The sequence below is a fragment of the Mixophyes fleayi genome, chromosome 4 (assembly GCF_038048845.1).
Source record: "Mixophyes fleayi isolate aMixFle1 chromosome 4, aMixFle1.hap1, whole genome shotgun sequence".
NCBI lineage: Eukaryota > Metazoa > Chordata > Amphibia > Anura > Limnodynastidae > Mixophyes > Mixophyes fleayi.
In genome coordinates this window covers 116,507,571-116,530,096 of record NC_134405.1, presented here as the reverse complement: position 1 = coordinate 116,530,096, position 22,526 = coordinate 116,507,571, and the positions used below count along the sequence as shown (strand labels likewise).

The window sequence follows — 22,526 nt, the reverse complement described above, 5'->3', positions numbered from 1 at the left end:
TCTTTTTTTGCATGGGGCAGCACAGTGGCTAAGTGGTTAGCACTTCTGCCTTACAGCGCTGGGTTCATGAGTTCATTTCCAGAGTTTGCATGTTCTCCCTGTGTTTGCGTGGGTTTCCTCCAGGTGCTCCAGTTTCCTCCAACACTTCAAAAACATACTAGTAGGTTAATTGGCTGCTAACAAATTGACCCTAGTCTGTCTGTCTGTGTGTGTGTGTTAGGGAATTTAGACTGTAAGCCCCATTGGAGCAGGGACTGATGTGACTGAGTTCTCTGTATAGCGGAATTAGTGACGCTATATAAATAAATGGTGATGATGATGATGTTGAAAATATCAACAACTATATTGTGAAGGTAATATACAAAGTGGACCCGAAATAGTGCACAGAGGCACATCTACTGTACTCTCTACTATCGGAAAACCCCTCCATACAAAGATGGGTCTACAGCTGCTTTTGCCCTGTGGAGTTGCTCCAGTATGTCATATTTAATTCCACAGTGATCTAATAATTGTAACCTTGTTCCTGGGTATTGCTAAAGGTATGGAGCCCCATATATATTAGTCCATGCTACAAACTATAGTTCTTTACTATCTACCCTGGACCACTTTTGAATGTAGCATTTAGGCAAGCCTCATTAGCCAAGTATTTTGCAATAAATAACAAACAAGATGTTCATTGCAACATCCCAAACTCACTTTTCCATGAGTCTGAAGACGTGCATACAGCACACCTCCCAAAAGTACCAATTTTGGTGGGGCTATCCCGATTCTCCTTGAAAAAGGTGATGCTTATCAGATAGTGGGTGTGGCACTATTACAATAGTTTTGGTGGATTGTAGGTGGTGTTTGATACATTATGGTTGGGGTATATTTTGCTTTTATTTTTATTTTGGTAGTATGTTGCTGTCCCAAGCAACTGAAATAGCGGTGCTACAATACTCCTCTGTTTTCTAGGCTGTTTATGAAGATGCTCATACCGTTGTCATACATATAGTATAGTCTATTCTAGAAGTTGAAACAAAACAGAGCCCAGAATGTTTTCTTATATAACACTGTAAACATTGTAATGCTATATTGATTATTTGTTAAAGCTGCAAGATATGAGAGAAAATAAATATATTAACTGCTCTAGAAAGTGTTATATTTCATTGTAATATAAGCTGAAGGGTACAAGGTCTATGTCTTACAAGAGAAGCACTAAAAGATATAGGTAAATGTAAGCCTTGTGGTGGCAGATTATAATTGGGGCAAATGAGATGACCACCCAGTGCCCATCCAATGCCATCCACCCACATACATGCTCTTCAGAGCTGGAATATAGGTGGAAGGAAGGTGGGGGCAGCTACCTGTGCTAACCGATAGCTTTCCATTAACTGTGCAGTCTCAACCCCAGGGCTGCACTCGGAGCATCTTGTGGTTCAGCCTTAAATGAATCATGAGAACGTGGGGACATTGAGACTGTTTATATTACATGTATCTGACTATGTTTTCCGCCCCCTCTCTTGTTCCACCCAACTTCTCTTTTCAGCTGGTGCAAACTTCAGCCCGCAACTCCATGCCCTTCCTTGGAATAACAATTGCACAAAGTAGGTGCATGACAGCATAAAAAACAATTGTGTTGCATTTTTATACTTTGTAGTTTGTAAATTACCCTAATGTCATTATTCACAATTTGTCATTTTGGCAATCCATTAAAGATAAATTAGGATTTATTGAAAGAAACATACTAGGTTAAATGGCTGCTATCAAAATTGACCCTAGTCTCTCTCTCTATCTCTGTCTGTGTGTATGTTAGGGAATTTAGACTGTAAGCTCCAATGGGGCAGGGACTGATGTGAATGAGTTCTCTGTACAGCGCTGCGGAATCAGTGGCGCTATATAAATAAATGGTGATGATGATGGTGATGAAAGTAGTTTCAGCGCAGTATAAGAAATAATATTTTCCAAAAAGAATTTACCAAACTATTATGCTAGTAATTTATGGCAAAAATACTTTTTTTATTTTAAACTGATTATCATGTCCACCTCGTTTGCCGTTGTTATTGTATGCATATGAGAGGGGGGAGTCATTTGAGCAGGACTAACTGCTATCAGTATTGCTAACCCATGGGTCATTTTTAATATTGATATTTTTTTGTTACATATTACTGTTATACAGCAATGTATTGATATGTGTAAACTGTTGTGTGATATCAATGCACAGGTATATTAAACAGAAATGTCCTCTTTTATAAGTGTTTCTTGTAACTTTATACTTTATGGCTGCACTAGAGAGAACAACTATGAAAGTGGTAAGCTTGCTTGTATGCCTGGGACCCGGGTCTTGTGACAACTTAGCAATTGCCTCTGTCTAATACTGTAGCTTCAGGGAGAAGAATGATCACTTAATACTTCTAAGTTCTCTGCCGGTTTGTAACATGCATTCATCTAGACAACTCCTTATATGATGTTTTCAAAACATCAGTGGGGTTTAATGTGAGGATGGCCATCGACTTTTCAATGCAATTGAATTATATTATGAAAAAGTCATGACTCCTATAATGGATTTTATATGAAGTAAAAATAGGCAATTATGGAGTATAATCTTGTTTTGACTGCATACGGACTGGAGATCATGCCAGGTCTCTTCCCCTCTCATCCACTTATTGCTGTTGACAAGAGGACAAGCCTTAGTCTATTGCATGAGAGAGTATTTATACTGTGGCTACGGCAATCTGGTGAGCATACATATACACCGTAGGTGATGAGTTTTTATACTGGTGAATATTTATATGTAATATTGGAGACTTTACCCTACTGCATACCTCCCATCCCAACATTGGAATATAGAAAAAAAATTAGAAAATAGAAAAAAAATCAGAACAAATAAAGCCCTGCCACAATCGTGCCTACAAACCACCTAATCATGCCCACAATCTGCCCTCATTTTGTCACATTCTCCTCTTGATAAGCACTACCCTTTAAGGACCACAAGAGGGTCTGTAAAGTGGATCTCTTCATATATACCCAGCATTAAAATATCCATAGTTATTATACTTAAATACTGGAATCTATGTTACACCAGGCATTAGAAACACATCTCTGCTTTTTTTTTTTTATCAAAAAGAAATTTCCTGCCCATTATGACCGTTAAGTGCCACATTTTATCCCTGTGAGAGTGACTCAAACTGTGTCTCTGTTATTCATGCCCTTGTGAGGAATCCGTTGCCGATAAATCCCAGTAAATCTCAGGGATACAATTGGCAAGAGCTAATAATTACTATATAGTTAGCCTCTCATCTCCGAGTGGCCAAGTAAAGTGGCACCACTGTGATTTTCTTCTTTTCGCTGCTACATGACTGCTTGATTAGGCATATCTTCTGACAGTAAACCAAACATTGCGCGCACACTGATGCTTTTAATTCATTACAATCCTATTAAGTATGATTTATCTGCAATGACAATGAGGATTGTTTTCTGTGTAGGATAATTCCCACCACAGCAGGCCTGTTATCATCCAGATAAGGAGCTGAAGTCTACAAATCTATTGTCAACCGTACTTTGGTATGAAGAATACTGTGTTTTATAGCTGATAATCATGTTTTTTAAAATAATCCTAACAGTGTTGAAATGAAGTAAGCTATCTTGATGTATAAGATGTTCTGTACAAGTATTTAAGCCATTATACTGTTCTATGTGGTTTTATCTGCATTCATTGGTAGGTTTTATCCTATACAAAATATATCAAGGAAATAAGGCATTGAAAGGGTTTGAATATCACCCCTATGCCAAGTAGTTAACTATTATTATTCAGTCCCTTTTAGCTGCAAAACAAAACTGAGAAGCTGGAAAGTTGACCACAGACACTTGTTTGCATTTTAGATTGATTTACCTTATATAGATTTGGATACATTTTCAATTACGGAACACACATTGCTCCACATACTGTAACATTGTTAAACTTTTATCATATGAACACACAGTTCAAGGTACTTCAACTTGGCTGCTTAAGATTATAATTTTTACATTGTTTCCAATTGATTTATCAATCGATTCAGACATCTGGTTGAATTTAAACTTAATGAGGTACCTGTGAGTAACCGCTACATGATTTGTTGATCTATGCTTAAAAGCATGATCTAAAGATCTTTGTTTATTTTATGCTTCAGAACAAACTACCCTAAAAGTACTGAAACATGTCAAGTACTTTTTATTTCATTCATATTTTCGTCTGGCTGAAATGAGCAATATTTATCCCCACAGTTGTATTCACTGAGCCCCCGTGTGTATGAGAGTTGCTGCTTTACCAGCTGCAGGCGGTTGTTATATAGGGGCACATTTATCATCACTCGCAAAATATGAAAAATAGTTTTCAATCCTTATCGCATTGATAAGGATTGAACTATTTCTCATATTTATTAAAAAAGCAACACAGGAACAGCAGTTCCGAAAAACTGCTGTTCCTGTGAAGTAGAAATCATACTTACCGCAGCTGCTTCGTTCCCGAAGCAGTATGTGGTCAACGGGGGTCCTGTTCTTACTCCAGTGCGCATGCGCCGAGTGAAACCCTCGGGCATGCGCACAAACATCTCTGTTCTCTATCGGCAATTATAGTTTGCAGAGAGAGAGTGTGAATGACAGGGAGGGATCATGTGATCCCTCCACACATGCGCTGTCCAGCTCTGCTCGTCGGAGCAGAGCTGACAGCACTGAAACTTTTCATTAATGATAAAGTACACCAGCTTTAGCTGGCGTACATTATCAAGACAAGTTCCCGAAAAAATCTATTTTTCGGAACTTGTTAGATTGCAAGAGGGAGCAGTCACCATACTATTGAATGGTGACTACTCCACAAAACGAAGCAGAATGCAAAGCAGCAGATATCCACGATATCTGCTGCGATGCATCTTTAATAAATATGCGGGGGACACATCGGGGCATGGATTCTATGTTAAGTGCACGTTAGTGCACCATCACAATTTGTTAAATATACCCCATAATCCCTGTAGGAGGCTTCACAGAGTTAGGACATATCACAGAGTTAGGACATATCACAGAGTTAGGACATATCTCCCCTGCAAATTGCTGGTTATGACTCATTTGAATAATTTATGGACAACTGAATTAAGAGAAGGACGGACCTTTCACATCCTAGTGGTAGTAAAGTTAACTTTGCCTTTTCAGATAAAGGGGGGGCTCATATAGAGTTGGATGAATGTCTGTTTCTTCTTTGCATAATGTACACACTTCGGTACTATCATAAGTACCAAAATACTGAACTCCAGCAGTAGGGGTGTGTTCACTTAACTGTGACTCTCGTAGACTGGAATGCTTCAGCAGGTATGACTATCGGGAGCCATATCACTTGCGCGTTCTGGAGGGTTGGTGCAACAATATACAATGATGATTATAACGATCAACAGCACTATCTACATTCTGATTGACGGATGGCAGATTGACTTCCCCAGCTAACTGAACTTAAATTATTAGCAGTGCAGCCATAGTTTATGAAGTTGTGGCCGTCTATTTGCATCACCTAATTGACATTTCCGTTTGGACTACTGCAGGAAAGAACAATCAGATATTTATTATTTACTATTATTTAATTTAGAGGGAAAGAGGACAAGCAATCATAAGGTATCTGTGCATATAGATATAGATATAGATACAGGTACAGACATAGATATAGATATAGATATATATAGATACATATACATATATATATCTATCTATATATATATATATATATATATATATATATATATACATATTTACATATATACATATATATATATATATATATATATATATATATATATATAGCAATCTGAGCTACTACATCATTCTTTTACCAATTATGTAGTCCAATGGAGCACAAAATTAGTAGTACTGTTAAAAGTATAGTTGTATATATAATGTCCAAGATCATTACTCTTATGTGCATATTTCATTACTTGATTTTATATATATATATATATATATATATATATATATATATATATATATGTATATATATATATGAATATATATATATATATATATATATATATATATATTTATATATATATATATATATATATATATATATATATATATATATATATATATATATATATGTATATACAGACCTGATTTACAGTTTGGGCCTGAATTACAGTTTAACACATTTATGTAGGTCCAAGACTTTATCGGTTAATTAGCTACGAAAGGACAGCACATTACCCTTAATCTCAGTAATACATAAGCTCCAAAATGATCTCTGCACCCAGACATCACTCACCCCAAAATGCCCCAACATGCCTCTCAGACATTTCACTTGCCATAAAATTCCCTCAGATCCTACATACTCCAAAATTTCCTTCAGACTTCCCCAAATGTCACTAAAACATCCATCTTAACCCCACATGCCATCCAGACCTTCCCTTAATCCCACATTAACTGGGAATATCTGTGACCACTCACTACTAATCTCGTAACCTAATCATTCACTAAGTAAATTATTACTTTAAATTAATTTAAATTAGTGGCAGCTTGGAAATTGATTATAATCCTCAATACTCAGTTTGGAGCCAGCAGAGGAGGAGAGAGACCCAGGTAGTGCACCACTTTCCCCCTCATGCTCTGATGTCCTACTTGACCACTCGGTGTTGAGCCGAGGACACATTAAGTGGCAGCCGACTGCTCAAGTTCAGTTTAGTCTCTACTTTTTTTTTACAAAAAAACAGAATAAGTCACAACGGGGTCTTGGAGCTGGGTGCTGCAGGTGAAGGTTCATCTGGTCATGTGTTGCTCATCACTGATCTAGGATATGATGTGGATTGCAGTCATAAATAATGAAAATTGCAGTAAAATGTGAAGTGGACATTTTTAAAATAAAGTCCAAACAGGCAAGCTGGTAGAAGACAAAAAGGGGTAAAGTAAGCATCAAGTCTGAGGGATGCATACTGACTGCCTAGCCGTGTGTCTAGTTAGGTAAATAAACTCTAGTTTCAATAGCACTCAATTAGTTCTTTAACTAGACCATCAATTCCCAACTATTAAACTTTTGCATTGGGGTCATATTTGATTGTTCACTGTTCTCAATTTTTAATTTATTTGCTGAGCACCTCACCCCTGGCAGTAGAATGCAAGGGGAAGCGGCAGGAGAAATAAAAACACTGCATCAACATTCCAGTCATTGGGACACCAGGAAAAAATATAAATCTATTTTAAAAGCACTTCTATAAAGCATCATTTGTGGGTTCCATTAGTAAAATGCATGGCACCTTGTCCCGGTAGGCTCAAGGCAAATGCCTATTTTGTTCTTGTGTTCAGGACCACCTTAATAATATTCTAATGACCACAAAATCCTCTCTTCCTGCTAATTATAAACAAGTTGAATATATGAACTTATAGAGGTACATTTGATAATAAGTTTATTTTAATATCTCTGTGCCAAAATTCCCTGGCCAGGAACAGCTCTGACTGGTGTTACAGTCTTAAATTGCAATTTATGGATGAGGCATCACAAATTAGAGGAGCAGTCCAGGTGGAATAGGGCATTGTCTCAGTGGTTCAAGGGCATAACCTAAAATTACCCAATTTCTAATTTGGGAATGATGGGTGGTATGAAATACCTGACCTGACTCAATTTTATCTCCAGTTACTGTACATATCTTCACTAAAAAGCTTTGCTAAACAAGTACATTTGCCTTGTGCTAACCTAGAGGTCAACTGTGTCTGAGTCAGTCATGTGTGTGAGTACTTACACAGCTAGCTGTGTGAAATGTGCATGTACTTTTATAGCCAAGGCAGAGTGGCAGCAGGAAATGGGACTAAAATACTAAATGATTCTTCTGATGCAGAGGCGGATCTAGCGAGCTGTGGGCCCCGGTGAAGGGAAATGGGGAGGCAGGAACCGGGGCCCCCAACCCCCTGCATCTGCCACGCAATGGGCCCCATTATCTCCATGGACCCCAGTGCATGGCAACTGCTGCATCAATGGTAGTTCCAACACTGTTCTGATGTGATCCTGCAGTATAATAAAAACATGTTTAAATTTTCAATAGACAAATAAATGGGTGAATTGATTCATCTAATTCTGAATTTTTCCAAACATTCTCCAAATAAATAACTCCCAATGGAGAATCAGTAATTAAGCATCAACGAATGTTGTTCTAAAAGGTTCTTACAGACCCTTTGACACGTAGGGCTCTATTTATCTAGCTCAATAATCAGGAGAAAACATCTTTCTCCGGAGACTGGCTATTACGGGTGTTCTCTTAATTTATCAAGGGCTTCTCCTGCATTAACCTACTTTTCGTTGGTTACCACAGTCCCCACAAACCTCTATAAGGACTGAGATCTGAGTAATTTATCAAACTAACTCCATCTCAGCATGGCGCTAGCTTACCTTGTCTATGGGGTCCAGTGAGGCTGGAAAGGCTTTGTGTGATCCCCCACTAAGTCAGATCACTATGCACATGCGCTGACATAAGCTGTGGAGGTACATACCACTTACTCCATTCTCATTATGCTGCCAGAGAAGAGTAAAAATCCTTTGTGGAGGATGTTTTTTTTTTTTTACTGGGGCTCCCAGAACAGCTCCAGCATGGTAAATATATTGTTACCCCATCTCAATAATAAATAGACCCTTTATTCCTCCTGGATTATACAAGGGGAAAACATCTGTGGATGCTCTCTGATAGTAGTGACTTTTAGTGGACCAGTCTATTCTACACTGCATGCTTACACTGTGCACAATTCACACTGCTGTATGTACAATAAAGCAGCATAGCCTTATTTCCCTTTTGTAAAATATATCGTACACTCTATATAGTTAAAATGTATAGGGGTAAAAAAAATTGGTGGGTTTATTTTTTCCATTGGACAAATTGGCCTCATAGTCACAGTACTGTCATAAGTCTATTTTTTCTGTACTGTCATTAGCACCATGAGATATATAGTTGTAAAAATTAGGAGTCAATACATTGAAATGTCAACCGGCATATTTGTTACAACACACTGACTGGCATACAAACATAATTGTATTTCTGTACTGTGATAAGGTAATCTAGAGAGGTTAAGAGGGCAGTTGAGGAATATTATAAGCTTGCCTGATGAGATGGATTTTCTGAGAACACTTGAAGGCTTGAAGTCAAGAGGAAAGAATTGTGCGAGGTAGGGAATTCCACAAAGTGGGTGCAGCCCGAAAGAAATTGTGACTGGGAATGGAAGTATGTCATGAGAGTGGATTTTGTGCAAAATGGAGGTGTCGAGTTGGTAGATATTTTAAGTGAGGAAATGTATGTTGGTGTAATTTGTTGATGACCCTGTATGTTGGCAGAAGTATTTAATATTGGATTAGGTGAAAAGCAGACATCCAATGTAGAGACTGACAGAGTGGCTCAGGAAATGAAGAACGATTTGCAAGGAAAATCAATCTAGCTGCTGCGTGCAAAATTGATCTTAGAGGTGAGAGTTTGATTCAAGGAAGACCAGTAAGGAAGGAATTGCAATAGTCAATGTGGGAGATGATGAATGGATGAATTAAAGTTTTTGCATTGTCTTGTGTGAGATATGTGCAAAATGTTTTTTGAGATATATGCTGCATGATTTAAATATAGAGAAGATGTGGGTAGTTCTGAGTCAAGGATCACACGTAGGTAATGAGAATGCAGGGTGGGATTATGGTCATGTTTTCAACAGAAATAGAAATGTCAGGTAGGCAACTTCTGTTGGAAGGTGGGAATATTATTAACTCTGTTTTAGAAAGATTGGGTTTGAGTTGGCGAGGGAATGTCTAAGATGAAATGGCAGAAAGACAGTCAGTAATGGTGGCAGACACAGAAGAAGAGAGATTGAGAGAGGATAGATAAATTTGTGTATTATCCACATAGAGATGATATTGATAAGCGAAGAGGAGCAGAGGTGGATCCAGAGAAATTAACAGTGAAAGTGCAATTAGATAGGTAGAATGAGGACCAGAATAAGACAGTGTCTTGAGGACCTAGGGGTTGTAGTGTTTGTATAAGAAGAGAGTGGTCAACAATGTCAAATGCAGAAGAGATGTCCAGGAAAATTAGAAGAAAGTAATGGCCTTTAGTTTTACAAGTGTTGAAAAGCATTGACAAACTTAGTCAACGCAGTCTCTGTGGAGTGTGTTGCGAACAAAAGTTTGACTGAAGAGGATCCGACAGTTGTTTGCAGAAAGAAAGCATGTGAAGCAAGTGTAGGCAATTCTCTCTAGAAGCTTGGATGGGCATAGGAGCTGACTGATGGGGAGGTAATTTGAGAAGGAGTTTGGGTTACAGTTTGATTTTCAGTATAGGAGTAATCACTGTGTACTTGAATAATGAAGAAACGTTTCCAATAGAGGGAGAGAGAGATTACAGATTTTAGTTAGAGGTGGAATGAGCACAGGAGACGGATTCACCGATTTGTGAGAGAATAGGATCAAGAGGACTGGAGGTAGAGTAGGAAGATTAGAAGAGAGTAAAGATGTTCACTGACTCCCGTATTTTGGTTTTGGTTTTGTATCTGGATTAACTTCGTGTTTTGGTTTTGGCAAAACCCCCCCTCGCGTGTTTTGGTTTTGGATCCAAATTTTCTAAAATCCTTATTTTTTTTTTTTGCTAAAATCACATAATTTGGCTCTTTTTTATCCCTACATTATTATTAACCTCAATAACATTAATTTTCATCATTTCCAGTCAATTTTTGTCAAGTGACAAGTGACAACACTGCTACCCCTCCTGTTTCTGTATGAGCAATGGCACTGAGCAATGGCACTGGAGACTGGAGAGTGACAAGAACACTGCTACCCCTGTTTCTATGTGAACAATGACACTGAGCAATGTCACTGGAGACTGGAGAGTGACAAGAACACTGCTACCCCTGTTTCTGTGTGAGCAATGGCGCTGGATCTCCTGGGGAGGGAGATACTTATGGAATCCAAAACCCGCAAGATCTGACAACGCAATAATAACGTTTTGCCTCGATTCAGATCCGAGGATGCGTGAAAGTAACGAGCCGGCTCATGAGCCTACTCAGATCCCCTAAGTTCTTGTGGGCTCTGTTTTCAGAAAACCGAGCCTGAGCATCTCTAGAAGAGAGTAGATACTTCATCTGCATTTGTGGGACTAAATGAAAAGATTGTGTCAGAGGGTGCTGGGAAGTAATTGATCTGATTGCTAGTCAACCATTTCTAGTCTGAACTTATCAATCTTGTCCTTGAAGTAGGAATCAAGATCCTGAGCACTGATAGTAGTCGGAGGGCGTGGGGTGAAGTGTTGAGAAAAGATTTAAATGAGTTAAATAGGCATTTAGGGTTAGAAGCTTGAGCAGAGAGGAGAGATTGTATGTTTGTTTAGTAGTGTCCAGAGCATTTTAATAGGAGTGGTAGATAGTAGTGTATGTGAGGAAATCATTAGAGGTGCGAGATTTACGCCAATGACGTTTCGCTTTATGACAATGTTTTTGAAGATTTTGTGTTCATTTAGTGTGCCACAGCTGATATCGAAGTAGACACAGGGTATGAAGAGTCACTGGAGCCACTTGATGAAGGTCTGTTGCTAGGGTTTGGTGAAAATAAGGTACTGCCATATCAGGGAAGGAGAATGTAAACATTGGCGAGAAGGTTGTGGAGAGAGGTGGAAAACGGTTGAAGATTAAGATTTCTGTAGGTATGAGGAGGCTTGGTAGAGTTTGACAGCAGAGAGGTTAAAGTACTGGGGATGAGCATGTTGCAGTGGCTATCCTGATGAGCAGAGGATTCAACTCACAAGGAGGTTAGAGAGAGTAGTTTGGAAGCAGCATTGGAACGTGGATCAGCAATGGGGATGTTGAAATCACTCATAATGATGGTGTGGATGTCGGAAGATGAGAAGTGAGGGAGCCATGCAGAAAAATTTGCATCATTCAACAGTTTTCTGTATTTCTCTGGGAGAATTTGATCTTAAATCTCCTTAGCAGAATCACCCCCAAACACACATGGAGCAAACTGAATTAACACTACTGTCATAGCTCTATTTATCGAACATACATTCTGCAGATATGGTAATATGAATTTACAGTATGGAATGCCAGTCAGCGGAATGGGGGAGAAAAAAAGTAACCTGATTATTGTATTGCTGAAAACTCTGCACCTCTGTGAAACTACTGTCCGACATTTAAGCGGAACTTTGTTCATCTGTGAATGTCCTCCATATTGAGGATAGAACATTTACAGGTGATCCATTTGTTTATCCTATGCAGTTTTTTTGCAAATCACTTTTCTAAATGTCACTAAAATTGTTCTAATTTGCATGCCCCTTGGTCCAATAATGTGTGAAAACATGGCATTTAAGGCCTGGTCCTGCCCACTCTGAGTAGATGTTAACATTTCTTAAAGCATCTCTTGGATGTAATTAAGTTGAATAATTAGATGTTTGTAGCTGGAGAGAGTGGTGGAGTCAAGAGATGAGGTGGGGCCAGTTTCCAATTGAACTAACCCAGAGATGCTGGAAAAGTTGCCTTGCCTGAACACCAAATGACCGGATCTCTTCCAATTGAGCCACTTACATATATGGCTGAGTTAGACTCTGATCCCGTTGCACGGAGCTCAATCTGAATGCCAGGATCATATTGTGTGTGTCTGACTTTACTGCCAAAAATATGCTGTAACTCAATGCAATAAATCAGCTTCTAAATGCTATTTTCTAATACAGTTTAGAAAATGAAAGTATACGTCTGATTGTTATGTATAACAGCAGTTTTTTTTAAACACTCTAGAGGAGATACAATTGTCAGCGATGTTCCGAGAAGTACTCTGGAAATGCGAAAAACACTCCAAGGGCTAGATTTACTAAACTGCGGGTTTGGAAAAGTGGAGATGTTGCCTATAGCAACCAATCAGATTCTAGCTTTCATTTATTTAGTGCATTCTACAAAATGACAGCTAGAATCTGATTGGTTGCTATAGGCAACATCTCCACTTTTTCAAACCCACAGTTTAGTAAATATACCCCCTAGTATCTATGCTCATTTTTCCTAGCTCAGCATAGAGTTGAGCAGGAAAATTAGTGATGTTCTGGGTATTGCAGTACCTGGAAGTGAGCACATTGCACAAAATTGAATCTCCCTATGTATTTGTACGCCAAATTTCAGAAATGTTCCAACCCATTATTATTATTATTATACTATATTATATAAGGTTGGACTATATATATTATTATTATACAGCAAGCCTTCCGACCGACTCACAAAACCTGCAACACAACAGCTGAGGTTCCACAAAACCTTGATTATATATGATTCAAGCACAATACAATAGAATATGCAAAAAATACCTTTGACTTTCCATAGAGAGTCAATGCTTCCTTGTAGAAGTGAATGGCTTGATCCAGATTACCAAGGCAAAAATATGTGGAGCCCAGACCTTCACTGACATGACACTGTCTCAAAAGGTCATCTGTGAACACATAGAAAACTTTTTTAAAACAATATGGAAAGTATTATTTTATTTTTTATCTTAAAAATATATGTAAATGAACATTATTTGACTGCAGGAACAATCAAATTATGACTATGGGAAGGGTTCGGCCTAGCAAACTTCTTACTTTACCTTTCGTCTTGTATTTTACAACCCAACTACACTGGTTCCTATGAGCATCAACTCCTGTAGAACAGATTTAGGGTATGTGCACATGAACATTTTTTACCATCAGAAAAAGGAACGTTAAAACAAGGAAGTAAAGGATGGTCACAAAAAAGCATAAAACAACATGTAAAATAGCATGATACAAATCTCTTGAAGAGACACTGGACCTGATTAATTAAGGAAAGGAAAGCCAAAAAATTGAGTAACTTTGAACGTTGGCAAAACCATGTTGCATAGGAGGGGGAGGTAAATTTAAAATATGAGGATAGATTTATAATTGGGGTAGGGCATGTCCTATATCAACTTTAAATTTCAGCGTACACATAAGCTCTCAAGTATTTGTGTGCTACATGAAAAAACCAGACAGTATATATCTTAAGTGGAAAACAATGAACTAATTTGCACCCCTTGCATTGTAACATGGTTTTGTCCAGGAGAAAACATTTTTTTGCCTTACTTTCCTTAATGAATCAGGCCCACTATCATAAAAATTTATAATGAAACATAAACTTCACAAGTGCATATACCAGCTCATATATATATATCACATTTGTGTGGATGACAATTTGTAGAAAAAGTCTCAATTGTTATTGTTTTATTAACCTCAGATAACATGATATCGTTAGTGCCTCTTTCACCTCTTCCTGCCCACTCACCTACTATAAATGAGCACGTACCATAAAGATATTCAATTATGCTTCTCTGTATATTATGACGATGAGTCTCCTGTGTCTTTACTCCATGTACCAGATGACGATCATATAAATCCAGTATATAAAAAACCAATAGTGCAATATACATATATGTATCTCCCGTAAAGTGAAGCTTTCTCCTATACTGCTGTATACAGCGGAGGCATCCTCAGTGCCTCAGTGATGTGACTAATTCATTCTGAATTGGTTCAATTAGGTTCAATTAAAGCATACTTGCCAACTCTCCCGGAATGTTCGGGAGACTCACGCATTTTGTGAGAGTCTCCCAGACTCTTGAGGGAGTGTGGAAATCTCCCGCATCTGGATAATTCTGCCCACTTCCTAGTGAAGTGGGCAGAATTAAATCCCAAACGCTGCGATTCCCGGTGAATCGCGGCGTTTGCCCCCACCCCCTCTATCAAATGACGCATTTTGCGTCATCACGTCATGGGGGGGTCCAAAATGACGCGCATTTTGGAGCCCCGCCCCCCGTTACGCCCACCTCATCCGCAGGCTCCCGGATTTGAAGAACAGAAGGTTGGTAAGTATGAATTAAAGTTCAACCCACAATTATGTGTAGTTGACAGGTTTACTTTAACACGAACATCTCTGGATGTGTAATATTTTGTGCATTTGTAGCATATCGCAGCTTGCAGAATCTGGAGCAGAGTGATTTATACACAGAGCCATGTGGTCATTTTTCTAACTGCAAATATGCTTACTGGATATCTGCCACTTTATTCGTCCCTGCTGTTTTTAGCTACAAATTGCCAGACATCAAAATGTCTCATAAAGCAAAAATGATTTAATAGTCGGGATTCACTGCACTGTTATCAACTTTGCACGCAACAGTAAATACTACAAAGCACCTCAGAAAATATTGAATGTTTAGATGAGCACAAGATGGTATTAATTCAACAGCAACAAAATTCTTGCGTCTAATATGTAGCTTCTTGTTACAAGAAAGACTTGTGCAACAGGGCATAAGGATGGCTCATGCTGTTCTAGTTTGTAGTCTGTGCTGTGGATATCTTATTCCAGCCATTCCAAAGGGAGATTCCCAATCATTTACTATTGATCTGCAGTGGTATGAAGTTGTATCTGGTGAGGATTTGCTCAGCCCGGCCTGTGACTGTTCCTGAATAAAAATTGCATTAGACCCAGAAAGCCTTGTTTCAAAGTGTTTTAGTTTTCTCCGAGGCTACGCAGCAATTGCATGTGACACTTGTACTGTTTATGGGCTGAGTGTATTCATCAATCAGAAAAGCTTTGCTGCCTGAATATCAAGTCTTGCAAGCTGGGCAGCAGTGCAGATCTTAAAGAGAGTAATCTTTTTTTCCATCTTTATTACGATATTACAACTCAGTGTACCGCATTAACTCAAAGATCACTTGTTTTATGACCTGATTCCTTCTTCTTCTTCTTTTTCTTCTCTTTCTGCTTTTTCTTCTTCTTTTTCTTTTTCTTGTTATTTCTTGTTATTTATTATTATTATTATTATTATTATTATTATTATTATTATTATTACTATTATTATTATTTATTCATAGGGTCAGGCATATTCTGTAGCCCTGTACAATTTGGAAGATTTCAAACAGTGACAATCCAACTTACTTTACCAAGTTAATACAAATGGTAGAAAGAGCTTAATAATAAGACCTTACCATCTAAATGTATTGCCAAGACAATTGAGACATACAGTAAGGGTAGTTTCAGGGCAGGCAGTGATAGAGAAGTGCATGATGAGGTTTCAACCTACATACATCAAGACAGAGGCAATATGTTTTCTATAAATTGAGTCCTAGTCCTAATTGATAAGAAGTTGAGACGAAGTTTAAAGGAGTTTAAGTTTAAAGTTCTAGTGAAATCTTGTATATGGGTGTGAGAAATGGTTATAGACAGCAGGAAATCATTGATGGACTGGAGAGAACATTCAAGAATGTATTTGGAGCCCAGACAAATTATGAAAGGAGTGGTGTATTGTAGAGATTTGTAGGTAAGGAATAGCACTTTGAATTAGATTCAAAAGGCTATAGGCACTGACATAGGGCCTCATGTAGAGTCGGACGCCTTTTACACTTGCAGCATAAGTTTAATTTGCATCCTGTACATAGGATTCCAAGTCACACGTGCAACTTGAAGTACTATGCAAATTGCATACACTTCACTAGACACAACTCTTTGTCTGCTTCATGGGCCGCTGCACCTGACATACTTAAGTGTATCAGTTGCAGCAACTCGCTATTTCAGATAAATCAATTAATAAACAAATGTAAAAAAAATAATAAGGCATACCCCACCCCAAGCATCTTAACAAACCACAGTGCTGGCAGCCTAGGCTGGTGCTATCAAAATCGTGGTCAAAATGTGTGGAGGCCCCCAATTTACTATTACCGGCACTAGGCACTATAGCAAGGAAACCCTCAGTATGGGGTACCCTGTTGGGTACCAGCATACCCTGGAACCCACTGAGCCCATTGAGACCTGCAGTGCACCAGGAATAAATGTAAATAAAACACACACAGTTTATGTTTAATAATAATTTATTTTGTAATAAAAACACCTCAACATATTCGTCATTCACCCTCTTTATTGCTCAGCTAGACCTGGCTTTTCATCTATAATAAATCCAAGGAACCTTGGCTTGGCAAAATCCCCCTTCCCCCTTCATAAGCGATGCAATACCAGCTGCTAAGAGCTTCCATCGAAAATGAACTCTTAGCATCAGTACAGTCATATACAGTATATAAAATGGGGATTTCCCACAGCTTGAGTTCAGGGCTTGAGTTTAGGTGTGGTGCCCCATCCTTGCGCAGGAGCCAAAAGCGCTCTTGCTGCTCTCCAGTCAGACTTACATCTGACATTCCATAAAGCCCATAGAGAAGCTGATGAGGTGCAACTAGAGTTATGGATGCAGGCTATGCACAGGATTTAAGGAGGGTGGTGGTGAGGTGTCTTTTTGTGTATTTCCACATGGCAGTTTCACATACACACAAGTTTGGTTTATATGAACCCTATCCTAGTATAATCTACAACCTATACAATAAATAATTTGAATAGATAGATTTTGCGATACTACTGAGTGGCTCTATAGGGTGCTGTTTTTTAATAGCCAATATTTCTTGGCTTTGGGAGATTTCAGAGACTTGTAAACCTCCAAATGATAGATGGAGTGTAATCCTGGTTAATTTGTTTATTTACTTACTTTCAATAATGGCACATTGGCTAATTCTAATTTAATGTTGTTATATTAATTGATACATAAGGTTCTTGTAAATATTGGTGGGAAGTGTACTTAAGGATCTATATGAAATGCTTGTTTTATTGTGAAAGTTACAGGCTCCACAGAGCTCACAGAGTTGACTTACTGCGCATGCTCTCAAGTTTGGTCACACATGTGCAGTAAAGTCAACTCTGATCTAAGAAGGGGAGAAGCATGCAGCCAACAAAGAGGATCCTCTCCAATGCGACTGTACTTCACTGGAAAAGGTAAGTAATGCCACCCTGAGCGTTAAGCTTTAAGTGCTAGTGGTGAAAAGCAAAACTTTTTACAGCTTGATGAATAAATTTAGTTTGCTGTCCTCATAGAGGTCTATAGGGATTGTGCTAAACTATTGAAGGTAGCTTAAGGCTGGAGAAATCTCTAAGGACTTGTGAAATAGGACAAAGTGGTGAAAGAGTCTTTTTCTGGTGCTTTTGTTGGACTTTTGGATCCTCACCACTTTATAAATAGACCCCATGTTCTTTGTCCACTATCTCCTCCAATTATGTTGCTGAAATTTCTGTAGATGCATTTACAGTAACATATTAGTTAAAGTCAAAGCAAGTAGTTGTTTCAAAGATACTGAGGTCCTCCAAATGCAGCCATACTACAGTACTATAACTATAAGGACAACCAGATTTCTATTTTCTACAGCATTTTTATACATGATTTTAAGCATGCTAGCTTATTATTTGACATCTATATGAAAGAATGTATTGTATCTCACTACAAATTGGAAAACTAGATACTTGTACTTGCTAATCAAATAAATAACATATGTACATATACTATAGTACTGAGTACATGAGCAATCAAATATTCATATTCTTACCTGCATCTACAAATGCCTGAAGTGCCTGCTGGTAATAAAACTCTGCCATATCATAGTTTCTCAGCTGGCTGTAGGCAAAAGCCAAGTTGCAGAGGCACTGTCCTTGTGCATTCCTGTCTCCCAATGATCCTAAAATGAATCATATAATAACTGATGTGACACCGACCCACTCAGATAACTATGTGAGAAAGGTAAGTATATTTAATAAATAGACTAATTACAATTTACACCGTTTGTCTAACAGATCTACATGGAGCCCATGCCAAATTTGTTAAATAAACTTTAAGGATTAAAAAAACATAGTTGGATATTTTCCAAAAGTGGTAAGGGCAAAGAGGGGTGGTACATTAGTGCTACAATTGTGGTAAATGTAATCCTCATACTACCAGAAATTACCAAGACTCTTACTTCAGTTCACCACCACCTTTTTGGTGGTAAACTGGTTTTAAAAAGTGTGGAAATAAATAATTAGATAAAATGAAGCACTTTTACCACTGTTTTGCTTCCTCCACTTTTGCACTATATCCAAAAAAGAGACCAATAGTGATAGTAATGCTACAATTGCCATCTCTACACATACACAATGATGATGCAGTAATATTTGAGAACATATAATTATCCCTACACATGTCAAAACGAAAGCTTTTACATCAAACGATCTTACAAAAGATTTCAAAAATATGATGATGCAAAAAGAATTTAATCGCCCAATACTTGAAAACAATAATGTTTGTGCATATAGGCAGCTTAAATAATCATAATTAAGTCTTATTTTTTCTACACATGGTGACTATAACAAGTTTATCAAATATAGATGGTACTGTGTGTGTACAAGATAATTTGTAAAAACATCTTACTATTAATGTTCATAGAATTGGTGCGTCTGTGGGTAACTTAAACCAGAAACCATTATACTGAAAATTTAAAACTTACACTACATTAACACAGGCCCTGGCCATGGTTTTGAGAGAAGTTTAGAATTCATGGGAAATGACTGAGTAAAGTTTTAAAAGCAATGACCAAATTAAATGATAATAATAATAATAATGATAAAATAATGTGACTGTTTTACTAAGTGTCACACCAAGAGCAGAATTAACGGTATAGACCATGGGCTAGATTTACTAAGCTGCGGGTTTGAAAAAGTGGGGATGTTGCCTATAGCAACCAATCAGATTCTAGCTTTCATTTATTTAGTGCTTTCTACAAAATGACAGCTAGAATCTGATTGGTTGCTATAGGCAACATCCCCACTTTTTCAAAATCTAGCCCCATGACATGTTAGCAGACCAAGATAACTTATTGGTATAACTATTTCTGATAGATTTTTATTTCAGAATACGTATTCTTGCTTGGATACAGGAATGTAAGTTCTCAGGAGTCATTTAGAATCATTCTAATTTGATTATGAAACAGAGCAGTGCTGACGTGTTACAAATGTCTCCATATTCAGCTCTCCCTTGGTCTTTGAAGACCATTTCATCTTGGTATTCATACAGACTATTCAAAACCAAATTGGTCATGATCCCAATCAATATTTGATTGGGAGTATTCGGAAAGTAGCAGCACAGGTGGAAAACGTGGTCCCATCCTGTCTATTATCTGACTGGTGTATGATCTGATCTTGATAATTGTGCCCCACTGCATCCTACATAAATGTATTGTTAAACAGTTTTTGCGCTCTCAACCTGTCTTGTTTTGTGTATTGTTAAAGTGACTGTTCTGTGATTCCTAACAGTGGACATCTGCCTCTCTACAGCAATATCTACTCTTCTCTCTATGAAATATGCTTCATTTTAAATTGTTTTTATAAGGAGAATTAACAAAATGAATTAGTTTCAGATGAGGTAGAAAAAGAAATAAACAATCTTCCTTTTCAGGATTCTCTAGAAATCAGCAAGCTTAATGTAATTCATAATAGTATATTGGGGATTGTGATGGAAACATTCATATCTGATGTATTCATTTCAGAACCTTCATTTCATCTTTAGTGCCAATACATCATTTTAAAAACCGTGGTGTAAAACATTGTTTATTGGCCAATGACTCAAGAAAAAAGTAAAGAGCTATTTAATGGAAATATTGATTGATCTGCAAGACTGCTTTAATTAATACACGTAATGAATATAATACCTTACCATACATATCTGCTGCTTCGGCATGGCTCCTGAGTGATTTTTCATATTGGTAAAGAGCGTTGTCAACGGCTCCCAGGTTTTGAAGTAATACAGCCATTTTTCTTATTGAAAATTGTTTTCCTCTACACAGATTCATACTTTCTATAAAACACTTTTCAGCCGCACTAAAGCATTTTATTTCAGCATAATGCAGGCCAACATGGTTGTACAGCGATCCTAAAAAAATGTTGGAAATGGTAAAATATCTTTGCGCGTAGACATGTATGTGTGTGCATTTGTATGTCTGATCTATGCATGAAGTTGCACTAACGGAAAGTCTAATGTTAGACCAGGACAGCAGGAATTGTATTATATTTAGCGATTTTGATTTTAATCACCAATGGCTTTCCTGGGATTTTTGCAGCATTAACAAGTCCTGTACCTAACGCCACTGCTCAACCCTCACATGGAAACCAGATGCTCTTCTCCATTATTGTTATTATTATTTATTTATTTATAAGGCACCACAGGTTCCATAGTGCCAGGTACAGAAGCAAGTAACAAATAAATGCGGTAATACACATAAGTAGCATAGATGAGTGTGAGTAATGATATGGGGACTCACACAGAGTGCGGCAAAAAGACATAACAGGACGTACAAGGGAGTCAGACAGTAGACAGACTTGGGAGAATAGGCAGAGAGGACCCTATTGAGAGCTTACATTCTAGAGGGAGGGGTGGTGAGAGACAGTAAGGACAACTGGGAGAAAATGGGGATGGCAGGAGAAGGAAGAGGAGGTGAAGGATAAGATGGTCAAGAGGTGGGAGGATAGGCAAGCTTGAAAAGCTTTTGACTGCACGTTTGAAAGCCTGAAGGTTGGGGGAGAGTCAAGTAAGGTGGGGTAGGGCGTTGCAAAGAATTGGGACTGCACAGTAGAAGTCTTGGAGGCGAGCATGAGAGGAGGTAATGAGAGGTGAATTGAGGCTGAGGTCTGAGGCAGAATGGACTGGACGGGTAGGTATGTACCTCAAGACAAGGTCAGAGATGTAAGGGGGTGTCAGTAAGGACTTTGTAAGTGAGAGTAAGGAGCTTGAACTGAATTCTGAAACAGATGGGGAGCCAATGAAGGGTTTTATGCAGAAGAGTAGTGGAAGAGGAGTGATGGGATAGGAAGATGAGCCTAGCCGCAGCAATCTGCGATTATATCTGCTTCCTGTTTCATCATCACCAGTAATCACAGGAAGTCCCAGGAAAATTGCAGTGGTTCCTCTGAATAGGCTAGGATACTCCCTAGGCTCCAATGCCACTGCAATTAGAGTGATGATAAGCATATGCGCTGCTCCTGTAATGGGGAATCAAGTAAATAGCAGGGGGAATTAGACCTGCCAGGGAAACCATGGAAGTTTCTGCAAATCTGAGGGGACACCATAGTCTAATAGTGTTAATTACAGATCACCAAGCGTACTAACAAATGTTCCACCTCTTCATTACACTGTAGGAATGAGACAGCCATGCCCTGTCCCCTGGGACCCTGTTCCTGACACCTCCCTTTGATCATAGTTAAAATAAGACCAAAATAAATACTAAATTATATATTTTTTTCATTTCATTCAGTTTTTTTCATTTTTGTATAGTCTTTTTATTCTTTGACAATGAAAAACTGAGATTATTCTGTATATGGAAAATCCCAACATAAATAATAAACACCAAATTCCTCCAAAAATAAACACTGAAAACTGGAAACCCTAGTTTGTGCAGAGGCATGAACGTTGCTAGACCACTTCTGTTGCACTACATGTCCCATCAAAGTCCATTCTCCTGACTTTAGATGCCTCCCGTTCAACCTAGATCCTAGAAATGCACTTCTCTGCCGAAGTGCAACTGGTAGGTGCAAAATATAGAATGAGGCCCAATGTTCGTCAGCTCAGAGCTGGTGCAAAAATGAAGTCTTTTATGCAATGGAATTGGCTGTGTACAGGACAAATAACAGGGAGGCAGATATAGGCATAGGCAGATAGAGGCCAT

At 38.2% G+C, this 22,526-nt stretch overlaps 1 protein-coding gene across 1 annotated transcript in view; it reads right to left on the bottom strand.

Moving 5' to 3' along the window:
• The window catches only part of LOC142149566 (tetratricopeptide repeat protein 24-like), a 31,352-nt gene that overhangs the window by 5,352 nt on the left and 3,474 nt on the right, over positions 1-22,526 (bottom strand). The window contains exons 2-4 of the mRNA XM_075204893.1: positions 20,522-20,737; positions 18,384-18,512; positions 13,287-13,408 (exon numbers count right to left, since the gene is read on the bottom strand). Coding sequence (XP_075060994.1) covers positions 13,287-13,408; positions 18,384-18,512; positions 20,522-20,737 — 467 coding nt within the window. The remainder of the gene's footprint in view (positions 1-13,286; positions 13,409-18,383; positions 18,513-20,521; positions 20,738-22,526) is intronic.